The 14867-nt window shown below is 43.0% G+C and overlaps 1 protein-coding gene across 1 annotated transcript; it reads right to left on the bottom strand.

The window, feature by feature from the left end:
- Nucleotides 1–381: 381 nt before the first annotated feature.
- Nucleotides 382–3067, bottom strand: LOC115823726 (CMP-N-acetylneuraminate-beta-galactosamide-alpha-2,3-sialyltransferase 1-like). Its single transcript, XM_030787753.1, has 6 exons — nt 2879–3067; nt 2354–2547; nt 1549–1728; nt 1226–1271; nt 826–945; nt 382–543 (listed from the first exon to the last, which is right to left on the bottom strand). Exons 1-6 carry the CDS (start codon nt 3065–3067, stop codon nt 382–384), a joined length of 891 nt encoding a protein of 296 aa, XP_030643613.1.
- Between the last annotated feature and the right edge of the window lie 11800 nt (nt 3068–14867).

Raw genomic sequence — 14867 nt, forward strand, 5'->3', positions numbered from 1 at the left:
ACCCTGTGTACAATGAAAATAAATGATTCTCTGAAAAGTATTTCATTTCATTTGCTTCCATGCAGATTCTGCAGAGATTGTAAAACTGTTAAGGCTTTTAAGAGGAAAACAGCTGAGCAAGTGGTAGCACTCTTGTTGTAAGAGGAAATCTTTGTTTGTGTGTGTGTGTGTGTGTGTGTGTGTGTTTACACAGAAAGGATGCTATTTGAATGCATCACATTCATATTAAACACCCCATTTGTGTAAACACAATTTAATTTAAACCCATCAAATACAGCTTGTGACATGTTTCAAGGATTTTCAAGTCTTGTCTTTTCGTGTTTTTCCCCTTAATCTTTGCATCTGTTCTTTTTTTTAATCAGCGTAATGGACCTCAGTTCTTCACCAGCCTCTGAAAATCTGAATTTTCTTCTTTGTTAAGAGCTGCACTGCTGTCTCATTCTCGAAATTTCGACCATGTTGGCTTGTGCGAATTTTTGGAACTTTCTCAAAATAGTGATACCAGTTTCCGTTTTTATCGGCTCCAAACCCAAACACATTCACCTACAATAAAAAGAGAGAAAAGCAATCAAGTTATGAGATTACAAAATCATCTTGACAAGATGCATGTCATAAAACAGGTAAGCTGTGATGAATACTCATGAACTGTGTGTGAAAGAAATGCATGTTGGTACTCCTCAGCGATATTAAAACCATTATCTTAATTGATGTCTTGGGGGTGGGTTAACTGATAACATTTACCAACACTTAAAAACAATTTTGTCTGGTTGGATGGGTAGAACGGATTGCTTAACTGATGAATTATTGGCAGAAAAATACTTTTACCTCATCACAGATATGCAGAGCCAACACCAGAGTGAGGAAGCCAGTTGATGGATATCGACCATGTTTTCGCAGCCAGGAGTCATGAATGTATTTCATAAAAGCAGGATGGAGCACCATCACCTTAAACATGGACAAAAGATGGCAAAATCAACATTTTTTTAAGTAAATAGTATGTTCAATTATAGTGATTACGATTCAGTTTTAATTAATTAAAAATAAAAAGAAATAAGATGATTAGACTCTATTTCAGAAAACATTCTAAGCATGAAACGAACATGAAGCTGAGGTACACCAATATTGAAAAAAACTATCTCAAACTGCGGGCTAGTTTAAACTGCCTTGTCTCTTTGCTTCGATGTTTAAATACAGTTCAAAGAAACTCCTGTTTCTGCAGGCTTACCTTGTTCTTATTAGCCTGTATTGTGGTCCTAACAATTCTGTATGTCCTGAGAATCAAAATAAAAATGAGTAAGACACTAATTCTCTGCATGGAAATGTGTTGCAGTAGTTTTAATTCAGTATGTTTGCTTGAAGTAATGGCATGGTTGAAGAATTTCAGTTTGTTTTTTCAATGCAATAAACTATGAAACAATTATGAGAGCTTAGTTATGAAACAGAATCACACAGGTCTAAATCTCAAATATTCGTAGGAAAAATACATACAAATAAAAAAAATCGTCGAGTCGTCTTGATAAAATTTGGTGATATTAAGTTTGTACTCACCGTTTGATGTCTTTAGTGGTAAAGGCACTGATGAGCCACTGAAGGTCTAAAGTCTTAAAGGGAGCCAGCACTAAATGAGTGGAGTTATCCACATCCACTGCACTCTCAGGATAGATGACACGATGAGAGGTTTTGGTCCCCACGTCTTTCTCAAAGCCCTTAGTTGGCCCTCTGTTCATCCTTGAAAAGTAATAAAAAAAATAAATAAAAAATGAAAGCTGACCTCATCGTTTTTTATTTTGGATTGTGACTTATTAAAGTATTCTAGCGTGTTGGGGCTAGAGGAGCAGAGTATCCCAGCATGCTCTGGGGTGTCTAATTGTAAAATTAGCCAAGTTCACTATTGCTGGTTTAGGCTTATTTTTTGTGTCTTGTTAAAGTGTGCATGTATTGTTTGTCATGTTGTCCTTTTGCTGTAGTGTTTGGTTGGCCTAACAATTTGTGTACTGTCATTGTACTTGTCAGTCACGATGATGTATTCCCTTTCTATGACAGGGTCAAAACAAATTACATAAAGTTCTACCTATATTTGTAAACAGTTAAATGTAATGGGTAAATAATGCAGAACATTAACACCTTCTTCCATTACTTTCATTTATCACAGTAAATAGCTCAGTATATCCATCAAACCTTACTTTTGCGGTGTTAGAGAATAGTATATTACATACATGACACATGCACTCCTTACAACACAAAAAATGCTTAAATTGATTCTTAGGGATCTTCCGTGGAGTGCCCCCCCCCCCTTTTTTTTTTGTTGTTGTTGTTTTAAGAATATCCCCAGCCTTAAGCCAGGACCTCATACCTGAAGACAAAATCATGAATGTCAATGAGCTTTCCATAGTGAGATCCCAGGAGATTTCCTGAATTCCCCACAACAGCACAAGTCCTGCAGCGATCAGGCCCAGCGTCCATGACTTGTGGATTGTCTGGAAAGATTTTGAATAGTTTCTCTATCACTGCCGTGTAGTTGGCTCTGTGTGATGCAAACTGTAGCCTCTGGCCATAGAACACAGAAATACATGGTTGTAATGATGGAATTCTAGCTTTAATTTAAAAGAAAGAAAGAGAGAAAGAAAAAAAACAAGTAGTTGGGTGACAGTAACAGCAATTAGGTAGACTGCAAATTACTAGAATATGAGTTATTTAGAGAGCTGTTATATGTAGACCACAAAATGTCATTAACGATTACATTATATTATGGATATTCACTCACTATTGTGAAAATTGCCCATAAAACCTGTATTTTAATACCAAATATAAGATGATAGCTTCCAGTAATGTGATCGTGACATTTATGATGCAGGTAACTGAAATGTGGTTAGCCTACCTGCCACCAACGATAAACCTCTTTGCGGAGTGCACTATTATTCCTGGTCAGCAGTGGTTCAATGAACGGCTTGTATCGCTGAGTGAACCAGGGGTCATCATCCTCATTACTCATGCAGAAACTGCATGCACATGGTTTATTTCTTTGCGAAAGATCAAATGAATTAATGAAGTTGGTGCTGTTATACATGTACAAGAGTGCTGCAAAGCTAAGTGCAGAGGTCATAAAAATGACTTTACGTGCGTAGGCAATCATATTCCTTTTGTTGGATGCACACTGTATCACCAGATCCAGCTTAAGATCGAATGGATATCATTGTAATATCTCTGTTGAAGAGGGAAAAGCATGTAAATATTGCTGCATTTGAACTTTGTAGCGTGCATAAATAAAATAAAGAATCAGATTTGATGACCTACCACTCAGTCTGGGATATCTGTTAATGATGAGGTGTGTTTAATCTCTCCAAGTTTACTTCTTCAAAGTTACCTGTAGATGCAGTCAGCACCGTGGGCGAAAAGTGACAGGAGCATCAGGTTCTCTGCTAATATTTAAAAATTATAAATATTCATGAGGACGACCCAAGATAAATACTAATATAGGGTAGTTTGGGCCAAATGTGGGTGTTGCAGAAGGTGTGGTTGGACCTTAGCCAGGTCATGATCAAGATTTTAGTCTTGCTGTTTGTAATCATGAAAATCTAGACAACGGTTGATTAACCAGTTGAAGTATGTTCCTTGGAACAAGGTTTTTCGCAATCCACCTTTTGCTATGTACATAGCAGCATTATTCTCATCCATCTGAATGGTGTGGCTGGATGTCATGGAAACTTGTAATAGAAAAGGGAGCAGAGACAGACATGGATCACACACAGAAGACACATATACAAAACACACACATATCAAAGAATGACCTAAGACTGTTTAGCAAATGAGTAGAGTGTGGCTGTAACGATATCACCAGGAAGCTGGACGCAAGTGCAGAGTTGGTTGAATTTTAATGAAACCAGGCGAGTACACAAATTCCAAAACAGGATGGACAACAAACAGGAAGCAACACAGAATGATACAGAACATATCCAAAACAGTTTCAAGGCGCTCAGAATACACATAGGGTACGTGTAGACTTTGCAACAAAAGAGGAAAACAGTGACCTTAATAAAGAGGAGGGAATCAGGGAGAACAAAAGTGAACACAGGTGTGGGTGATGAAGGGACAGGCCTATGATTAGTAAACCGGCGACACCGATCGCTGAATGGCTGGAGTTGGTGTGGGAGGAGACGAGGCCGTTACAGTACCCCCCCCCTTGAGGCACGGCTCCAGCCGTGTGACGTCGCCGGACAGGGGGACGTCCCCGAGGGCGAGGGGCTGGGCGATTAGGGTGGTTGCGATGAAATTAAGTGATGATATTGGGATCCAGGATATCGGAAACGGGGACCCAGCATCGCTCCTCGGGACCATACCTCTCCCAGTCCACTAAATACTGCATGCGACCCTGACGACGTCTGGAGTCCAGGAGAGCGCGCACCGAGTAAGCTGGTGCGCCGTCAATCTCCAATGTGGGAGGTGGGACATCCCGCGGGGTCGCATCAGCCAGTGGACCAGGAATCATCGGCCTGAGGAGAGAAACATGGAAGGTGGGTGAGATTTTGTAATTTGGTGGTAATTGTAGTGTATAGCTGACCGGGTTGACCCTCTGGAGGATTTTAAACGGCCCCACAAACCGCGGGCTGAGTTTACGGCAAGGCAGGCGGAGCTTGATGTCTCGGGTAGAGAGCCAGACTCTGTCACCAGGATGGAAAACTGGGGGGTCCCTGCGGTGGCGATCTGCCTGCAACTTCTGTCGGCGGACGGCTCTCTGGAGATGCACATGGGCCATTTGCCAAACTCTTCCCGCCCGACGAAACCAGTCATCCACCGCAGGAGCCTCAGTCTGGCTCAGATTCCAGGGACACAAGGGAGGTTGAAATCCTAGCATGCACTGAAAGGGGGTTAGTCCAGTAGAGAAATGACGCCGAGAATTGAGCGTATTCCACCCAGGGCAGAAACTGAGACCAGTCATGCTGACGGCTGTAGCAGTAGCTTCGGAGGAACCTCCCCAGGTCCTGGATGGTTCGCTCTGCCTGGCCGTTAGACTCCGGATGGTAGTCCGACGTGAGGCTAACCGTGACCCCCAGTCTCTCCATGAAAGCCTTCCACACCCGAGAGGTAAACTGGGGTCCACGATCGGAGAGAATTTCCTCCGGAAGGCCAAAACAAGGGAAAATATGGAGAAACATGGCATCCGCAACCTGGAGAGCAGAGGGGAGAGAAGCAAAGGGAATTAGGCGGCACGCTTTAGAAAATCAATCTACCACTACCAAGACCGTGGTGTTTCCATTGGATTGAGGTAGATCAGTGATGAAATCTATTGCAATGTGAGACCATGGTCTTTGTGGAATGGGCAATGGGAGGAGTTTTCCGGCTGGGACTTCCCGTGGGGTCTTGGTAATGGCGTAAACAGAACATGATTTGACATACCGCCTCACGTCAGAGGCCAAGGTGGGCCACCAGTATTGGTCAGAAATGAGCTGGATGGTGTGGGTTATACCAGGATGCCCGGAGGACAGAGAGGTGTGAGCCCAGATGATGATCCTCTCGCGGAGTGCCGAGGGGACAAAGGTTTTATCCACGGGTTGGTTAGGAGGCGCGGGTTCCCTCTCCAGACCCCTTCGGATGTCCTCCTCTATATTCCACTGAATGGGTGCGACGATCAGCAAAGGGGCCAGGATGGTCTTGTCCTCCGAGGAGACTGCGTTCGACTCGTGGATACGCGAGAGGGCATCTGCCTTGCCATTCTTTGTCCCTGGGCGAAAGGTGATAGTAAAATTGAACTGAGAGAAAAAGAGGGCCCACCTGGCTTGACGTGGATTGAGCCGCTTTGCTCCTCTGATGTACTCCAGGTTGCGGTGATCCGTTAGCACGAGGAATGGTTCCTGAGACCCCTCTAGCCAATGTCTCCACTCAAGTGCCAACTTCACCGCCAACAGCTCACGGTTGCCCACGTCATAAAGTTTAGCTGGCTCACCATGGCGTTGCGAGAGCACCGCCCCCACACCGGTGTCAGACGCATCCACTTCCACAAAGAACTGCCTCTGGGGGTCAGGCATTTTCAGGATGGGTGCTGAAGTGAACCGTTTCTTTAACTGACAGAATGCCAATCTGGCGGAATCTGTCCAACGGAGATGATTTGGATGTCCCTTCAGAAGAGCCGAGAGGGGGGCAGCCACTGAGCTGAAGTTTCGATTGAAGCGGCAGTAGAAGTTGGCAAAACCCAGAAAACGCTGGAGCTCCTTCACCGTAGTGGGTTCTGGCCAGGATGTTACCGCGCTGATCTTATCTTTCTCCATTCTCACCCCCTCTGGACCGATCACGTATCCCAAGAAGGAGACGGTAGTTTGGTGGAAACTGCACTTCTCTGCCTTTACATAGAGGTGATGTTGGAGGAGGCGGGACAGCACTCGACGGACGTGTGAAACGTGTTCAGGGAGTGTGGCAGAATGGATCAGGATGTTGTCGATGTAAGCTATGACGAACCTCCCCAACATGTCTCGCAGCACGTCGTTGAGCATGGCCTGAAAGACGGAGGGTGCATTAACCAAACCAAAAGGCATCACCATATATTCATAATGGCCAGAGGTTGTGCTGAAAGCGGTTTTCCACTCATCTCCTTCTTGGATACGGATGAGGTTGTAAGCGCTTCGGAGGTCCAACTTACTGAAAAACCGGGACCCCCAAAGCTGTTCGATGGCTGACGGCACCAGAGGGAGTGGATACCGGTACTTCACCGTGATGGAATTTAGACTCCTGTAATCGATGCAGGGACGGAGACCTCCATCCTTCTTCTCAACAAAGAAGAAACCTGCAGAGGCTGGAGAGGTTGAAGGACGGATAAATCCCTGCTGCAAGGCTTCCTCGATGTATTCCTCCATAGCTTGGGTTTCTTTCACAGAGAGAGGATAAACACAACCACGGGGCGGTGAAGTTCCGGCTAGGAGGTCGATGGCGCAATCCCATGAGCAATGAGTAGGGAGACAAGTGGCTTTGGTTTTACTGAATACTTCTCTCAGGTCTTGGTATTGGTGAGGGATCTCAGGAGGCGTGGTTACTGGGGGGCTCTCAACTGAGATGGCGGCACAGATGAGCGGAAGGCACCGATGTCGGCACACGGGAGACCAGGCGATGATTTCTTTCTCCGACCAGGAAATGTGCTTTTGCAGCCAGGGGGATCCAAGGATGAGTGGATGGGTTGATGACTGGAGCACCAAGAGAACGATGCCCTCCTGGTGGAGAGCCCCCACGGTGAGTGTGATCAGGTCGGTGGCGTGGGTAACCATCCCGCTGCCCAGAGGACGGCCATCCAAGGAATGCACAGGGATCGGGTCGGAAAGAAGACGGAGGGGAAGATGAGGAGCCCGGGCCATGGAGTGACTGATGAAATTCCCCGCCGCCCTAGAGTCTAGCAGGACTGTAAGTGGAGAGACCAAGGAATCACCGCAGCGCACTGTCACAGGAATTAAGAAGGGTCTGGCAGACCAGGTGAAACAGGAGGTGCTTACCTTGTGTTGGGGGGTCATTTCCCGAGTGAGCGCCTCTCTCCGAGCACCTCGAGAGCGAGCAGGGCGGACAGGGCAACTCGACAACAGGTGACCCCCCTCTCCACAGTACAGACACAACCCCTGCTCAATTTGGCGACGGCGTTCGCAGGCGGTCAGGTGTGCGGCTCCGATCTCCATGGGCTTGGGCTTGGGGTCTGGACCAGACGGGATGGGCAACCTGGTGACTCGGAACAGACGACGACGTTCCTGCAGCTGACGTTCAAGGCGAATGGGGAGGGCGATGAGAGCATCCAGACTCAGACTTTCCCCCCGACAGGCCAGTTCCATCTGGAGATCGTCTCTCAGTCCCCGCCGGTAAATGGAGCAGAGAGCTGGTTCATTCCAGCCACTGGCTGCCGCAGCGATGTGAAAAGACAGCAAGTAATCAGCGGCAGAACAAGTGCCCTGGGTGAGCCGGAGCAGGCGTTCACCAACCTCTCTTCCTTCCTCAGGGTGATCAAAAACAGCTCGGAAGTGTTCAACGAAGCGGGCATAGGAGGAAACTTCCACTCCTCGTCGGTCGTAGACAGCCGTGGCCCACTGCCGAGCTCTTCCCGTGAGGAGATTAATTAGGGTGGCAATCTTCGTGGAGTCTGTAAAGGAAGGATGTTGGTCAAAAAACAGCTGGCATTGGATAAGGAAACCGTGGCATTCGGAGGGTGAGCCATCGTATTGTTGGGGGAGTTTAACCGGGGAATCCTGGTAGCGGTGGGGCTCGGCTGGCGGCGCAGGAGGGGGATTAGGAGCTGGGGAAGGTTGAGGCAGCGATACGGTCAGACGTTCCACATGACAGGCTAGATCACCCAGGGCGCTGCGAAGGTGGAACAACTCACGCTGCTGATCTGCCATCAACTGGGCCAGGGCTGGACTCGGCGGGGACGCGCTGGGGGGCCTGGATCATCGTCCATGGGAAGCGGGATTTCTGCTGTGTCCATGAGGCGGCGAAGTCTTCTGTAACGATATCACCAGGAAACTGGAAGCAAGTGCAGAGTTGGTTGAATTTTAATGAAACCAGGCGAGTACACAAATTTCAAAACAGGACGGACAACAAACAGGAAGCAACACAGAATGATACAGAACATATCCAAAACAGTTTCAAGGCGCTCAGAATACACATAGGGTACGTGTAGACTTCGCAACAAAAGAGGAAAACAGTGACCTTAATAAAGAGGAGGGAATCAGGGAGAACAAAAGTGAACACAGGTGTGGGTGATGAAGGGACAGGCCGATGATTAGTAAACCGGCGACGCCGATGACTGAATGGCTGGAGTTGGTGTGGGAGGAGACGAGGCCGTTACAGTGGCTTTGAGATGTTTTCTTTTGAAAATTAGGTAACAAACATGTTTTTAGTGGCTGCTATATTTTTCTTTGTTATTATTCTTCTCTTTAATGATTTCTTTGATAAGAATTTTGTAATTTGTATGGCACTGTCTTCAGTGTTGTATACAGAGGATGTTTATTGAGTCACAAACTGAGAAGAGACCGGATACAAGTGCAGACAGTTCCTTATAGAAATCCAGATTGTAAGTTCAGTTCATGGTCAATAAATGGGCAAATAAAAGCTAAGAACAATATTATATCCATGTCAGCCACATCTGTACAAAAATTCTATATGAACTTCAAAAAAAAAAAAAGAAAAAAAAAAAAGGAATTTGTATTTCAGAAAATTAATTTGCTGAGCCCTTCAAAAAGAACACTGTACACATTGCACTGAAACTAATTACTGACTTAACAACTTCCTTAACAGCTCAACTGATTCACCATAAATAAAAATATAAATGGTGTTCTAAACAGACTTCAGAATATCTAACTAAAGTTAAATAAGAAGTTAGACTCTTAACTAAAGTTAGCTCGCTCCAGTGTTGGGAGTAGCATGTTACAATTACAGTAATGCATTACTGTACTCCACTACTTTTGGCAGGAGTGATGTAACTTATTACCTTTTCAAATTAAAGCAATTACAGTTACTGAAATTTAAATGGGATCGTTACTCTTTGCTTTGTCTTGCATGAAAATATTTATGGACAACTGCAGACTATCGCAGACAAATGCAGCCTATTCCCCCAATTTCCTGTTTCCTAACATCACCCGACCATAAGTGAATCAATCATTCAGCAGCAGCCTACAAAGTGGCTGACAGTTCTGGCAAATGTGAGTTTGCTGTCCTGGAAATATGGACATTATTTTTCCCTCCTTGAGATCAAGGACAAAAATATACTGGTGAGTTGTAGTCTATGTGCAGGTGCGAGAACTTCATCCACATCAAAAAAATAGTAATTCTAATTTTCTGAAATTTTCCTGATAAAACAACACGCTTCTACAAAGCTAATCGCAAAAGACCTCAGCACTAGCACAGCTAACTGTCAAGGTCGCAAAGGATAAATCTTCTTCTTCTTTTTTTGTTTTTCAACTCAATGGTAATGTTTAGGTTACATGTGGCCTCTGTTTCGTTTATGTATGATCAAATAGTAGCCGTACAACCAGGCTTGGTAAGGTTGAGTAATTTATTTTAGTAATAAACAGAGAACATTGTGGAAGTCCCAAAACCGGTGTGGCTGTGTTTTTGACTTCTATCTTCTTCAAGCTATCTCAACCCAATCAAGAAACACAGACCCAAACTGTTACAACTTGTCCCACACTAGATGTAACAGCAGTGTCACAGCAAAACTAAAATAATATAGCTTTGTATGCATTAATAAGAGAATAAAGGCAAATATTTAGAAGTAATGCAAAAGTAATTGGTAAAGTAATTCAATTACTTTTGAAAGAAGTAACTAGAAACTGTAACTAATTACTAATTCTAAGTAACCTGCACAACACTGGCTAGCTCCTAAATAAGCTTGTCCCCTCAGATTTTTTATGCAAAACACAAATTTGTAAGTCATACTAACTTTCATTTGTACTTACTGAGAAACTGAAATATTGAGTTTTGAGTTAATGTAACTTTGTTCAAATAAAAAATTTGTAGGTTACACCTGATTAAATTATCATGTATAGGGAACATGTATAGGAACAAGTTCCTATAACAAACTTTAATAAGTTTGGTGAACTTAAACTCTAACTTAACAATTTGAGTTTCTGTCCAAAAGTTCAATGTATTCAAAAATTTGTATGCAGAATGTACACTAATTTTTTTTTTTATGTTGAAGTCACTGCAGATTTTTCTTTTCTTTTCTTTTTTTTTTTTTTTACAGTGCAGGTGTAATACAGCATCCAGGGGTATGGGCAATGGACGCAGCATAAAGAGACTCCATCACCAGTGCTGCTTTTGGACAGTGCAGCGGTAAAACAAACACAGACACGAGAGGAATGTGCAAAGATGTGCAATATATTAATAATATTTACAAAAATGTACAAAATATGTACAATGGCAAATATACACGGGTACTCGAGTGCTCAAGTAAAACAGAAATAAGACATTCCCAAAACATGTTGAGAGAGTGAGTGAGTGGGAGAGAGAGAGAGGGAGAGAGAGGGAGAGAGAGAGAAAGAGAAAGAGAGAAAGCCTGATTGACAGCTGGGGACAACATAAATGAGCACTTCGTTGGACTGTATCAGAGTACAGTGCATAACTCAAAAACATGTCCCTTTAGATCCTTTGCTTAATCTGGAAAAAGGGTACAATGACATAGTATTTACTTGGACATTTGGGCTGGTCCTGTTCTCTGCTTATAAGGGTTAAGGAACAGATCAGAATAGCAGTGGCACAACAAAAAACCTTTCAGACAACTTAGGATCTCTGTAACGAACTTTGACGTGATGGTGACATTGCACAGGAAGGAGGAAGCTTTTAACAGAATAAAGACTCAGAAAGGACGGGTCAAGATATTAGGAATGATGTGGGATAAGGCATGAAAACAGTTCATTCTTTGCACAAGTAAGACTTTTATAAAGGTAAAAGTCTAGAAATGCACAACAAATATCAGAGCTCTGGCAAATATACACTCTGGCAAAAAGGAATCATTGAGTAATACTAAATTATATTAAACAAGTGAGTGAATGAACATGCAGAGCTGAAAATACTATCTGCTCAGGAAATCATGAAATTAGGCCCTGTTTCCACCAAAACTAAACTGTTGATATTTTGGAATTATTTATCCTCATCATAAGCAATACACAACACAAACTTCATGGAGAAACAAAATATACATAAATGTATAACCCTACTCTGCTGACTTACAGATTCTTCCACTGTAATCCTCTGTGTTGTGTTGGCTTTGATGTGTGGGTTTGACAGAAGAATGAAGGACTGGGAGAGAGCTCTCAGTTGAGGCTGGTAAACTGCAGTGGCTTTTATTTGGGGGAGACAGGGTGTGTTGTCTGCAAATGAAATGCAATGACAGACTATATATGGCCCAACATACTTGAGGCTTTTCTGGCCCAACTTAATTGAATTGTCTATAGAAAAAAATAGCTGAAGTGCAACAGTTTGCCTTATGTAATGGTCATTTGCCTTATAATAGTCAAGTTTGAAGTTTCAAGTTTATTTAGAGCCCAATATCATCGTTTACAGTCTCAAAGGGTTTTACATGCCACAACAATCAAAATCAAAACAGGACAGCACCCCCGACTTAATCCTTATGGCGGGCAAGAAAAAACTCCCCAAAAACCCAAAATGGGAAAGGGGACCCCTTCTTGGCCAGAGAGAGGGGACCCCTTCTTGGCCAGACAGGTGCCGAGCCAGCAGACAAGTACAATTTCAAGTAAATACAGAGCACAAACAAAGGTGATGGCGATGTTGACAGGGGGATGAAAGATGAGAACACCAGGGTGGATCTGTCTGGAGGGCAGGAGGAGTCAGGATCACTGGTATCTCAGGAGTAGCATGTGTGGCTCAACAGAGAGAGAGAGAAAGAGAGACATTGTTAGATATGTTCATTTCCACATAATGGTTAAGGGATAATGTACATCATGAGTGCAAGCAGGGACTTTGGCAAGACTAGCTATTACAGCATAGCTAAAAGGGAGACCTAGAAAGTAATACAGACATGAGGGCACTCTGGGACACAAGGCAGCCACCCACTCCACCGTCAACAAACCTGAGTGAACGTGTTAGACTGGGGGGGCAACAGCATCCAAACATCCCAGTTCACCAAACACTCTATGCCCGAGAACCCTCCAGATCTGCTCCTTTACCTAGTAAAGAGCTGTTAGCAAAAGGCTTTGCTAAACAGATAAGTTTTCAGCCTTGACTTAAACATAGAGACTGTGTCTGAGTCTCGAACATTAATTGGGAGGCTATTCCATAACTGTGGGGCTCTGTAAGAGAAGGCTCTGCCCCATGCTGTGGGCGTCACAATTTGAGGTACCAACAAATGGCCTGCACCTTTTGATCTTTACCTCAGTATGTGTGGAGAAGTCACCATTTACATCAACAAACTGATAACAATCAGTCAAGTAAGACCTAAGCCATAAGAGGGCTGTACCCTTAACTCCAACAACATTTTCTAGTCTATCAACACTAAGGTAAAGCAACACAAGCAAGGAAACTCAACCCTGATCAGAGGCCAGTAATAGGTCATTTACAACTTTAACCAGTGCTGTCTCTGTGCTATGATGAGGCCTAAATCCTGACTGATACATTTCATGAATGTTGTTCCTATGTAGGTATGAGCATAACTACTGTGCTACAGCCTTTTCTAGGATCTTGGAGATTAGATATTGGCCTATAGTTGGACAACGAACAGGGGTTGAGGTCAGGTTTTCTAATTAGGGGTTTGATAACTGCTAGTTTAAACGATTTAGTTTACAAAATCGCAGCCAGTGCTAAGGGAGGAACTGATTATTTTTAGAAGAGGTTCAATGACTACTGGTTGTACCTGTTTGAGGAAACGTGTAGGTAAGGGATCTAATACACAAGTTGGTGATTTTGATGAAGAAATTAGTGAGGTTAATTCGGTTGCTTGAAGGGGAGTAAACATTCTAATCTCTGATCTGATATAGTTATATTGTTATCTACAGTGTTAGTTATCAAACTATCTGGTTTTAAATGTATAATCTGAATTGTTTGCCTGATATTTTCAATTTTGTGATTGGAAAAATTCATGAAGGCATCGCCACTGTATATTGACGGTGTGCCTGTTTCCGAGGTGCTCTTATTCCCAGTTAGTTTTGATACAATATTAAATAAGAATCTAGGATTGTTTTTGTTAACTTCTATTGGGGTGGAAAGATATGTTGATCCTAGCGGCACTAAGAGCTTTTCTATAGATCAAGAGGCTCTCCTTCCATGCTAACTGGAATACTACCAATTTAGTTTGATGCCATTTACGTTCTAATTTGATTATTTAAGTTTTAAGGTGCATGTGTGCTCATTATAGCAGGGAGCTAAGTTTCTTCTCTCTAATTATTTTCCTTTTAAGTGGGGCCACATTATCTAAGGATTTGCGGAATGTTGTCTCTAAGGATTCAGTTGCCTGATCAAATTCTGTGGGGTGTGACAGTGATCCAATCAAAGTTGATAACTCTGGAAGATTGTTGATAAAATTCTGCGTAGTAGCTGACGTAAACGTACGTTTATTATGATAGCATTACGAGACGCATATGTTATTACTAAGAAACATTTTGAATGAGATAAAATAATGATCTGAGAAAGCTTCAGATTGTGGAAATGTGACTATACTTCCTACATTTCATATAAGTTAGTGTAAGATCGGGGGTGTGACCACTATTATGAGTGGGCCCTATGACCGTCTGATTAATCCCTACTGAATCTAGAATGGACACAAACGCTGTTCTCAGAGGATCTTCTTGGTTTTCAAAATGAATGTTAAAGTCTCCGACAATTAGAGCTTTCTCTAAAGAAATAATGAGGTTTGAGATGAATCTGCAAAATTCACAAAGGAATTCAGAGTACAGCCCAGGGGGTCTATAAATAATAATTAGTGTGATAGCCACAAAAAAATAAGTCTACCCAGTCTACATACGTTATGTTTGTATAAAGAACTTCAAACGCATTGAATTAATGTAAAGGTTTTTGTATGATGCCTTTATTATTATAAATAACTGCAATGCCTCCTCCTCTGTTAGTTAGACGAGGCTGGTGTATATAACTGTATCCGGAAGGACTAGCTTCATTTAATGCTACATACTCATTTGGTTTGATCCACGTTTCTGTTAAACACAGTACATTAAACTCCTGATCAGTAATAATTTCATTGACAATAAGCGCTTCAGGTGTAAGAGGTGCTGGCTGTACATTCAGTATGATTTAAATCTATGTTAATTAGGTTACTAGAACAAATTTTTAGATTAGATTAGATTAGATTCAACTTTATTGTCATTGTGCAGAGTACAGGTACAAAGCCAATGAAATGCAGTAGCATCTAACCAGAAGTGCAAAAGCATAGTATTATT

The sequence above is a fragment of the Chanos chanos genome, chromosome 11 (genome assembly GCF_902362185.1).
Source record: "Chanos chanos chromosome 11, fChaCha1.1, whole genome shotgun sequence".
Lineage (NCBI taxonomy): Eukaryota > Metazoa > Chordata > Actinopteri > Gonorynchiformes > Chanidae > Chanos > Chanos chanos.

Bases quoted from the DNA above. Each gene is read 5' to 3' on its own strand.
- LOC115823726 (XM_030787753.1), bottom strand. From the start codon at position 3,067: ATGTATAACAGCACCAACTTCATTAATTCATTTGATCTTTCGCAAAGA. The intron at 946-1,225 runs GTAAGCCTGCAG...TCCATGTTTAAG, and splicing joins TACAGGCTAATAAGAACAAG to GTGATGGTGCTCCATCCTGC. The intron at 544-825 runs GTAAAAGTATTT...TTTTTATTGTAG, and splicing joins CTCTGCATATCTGTGATGAG to GTGAATGTGTTTGGGTTTGG.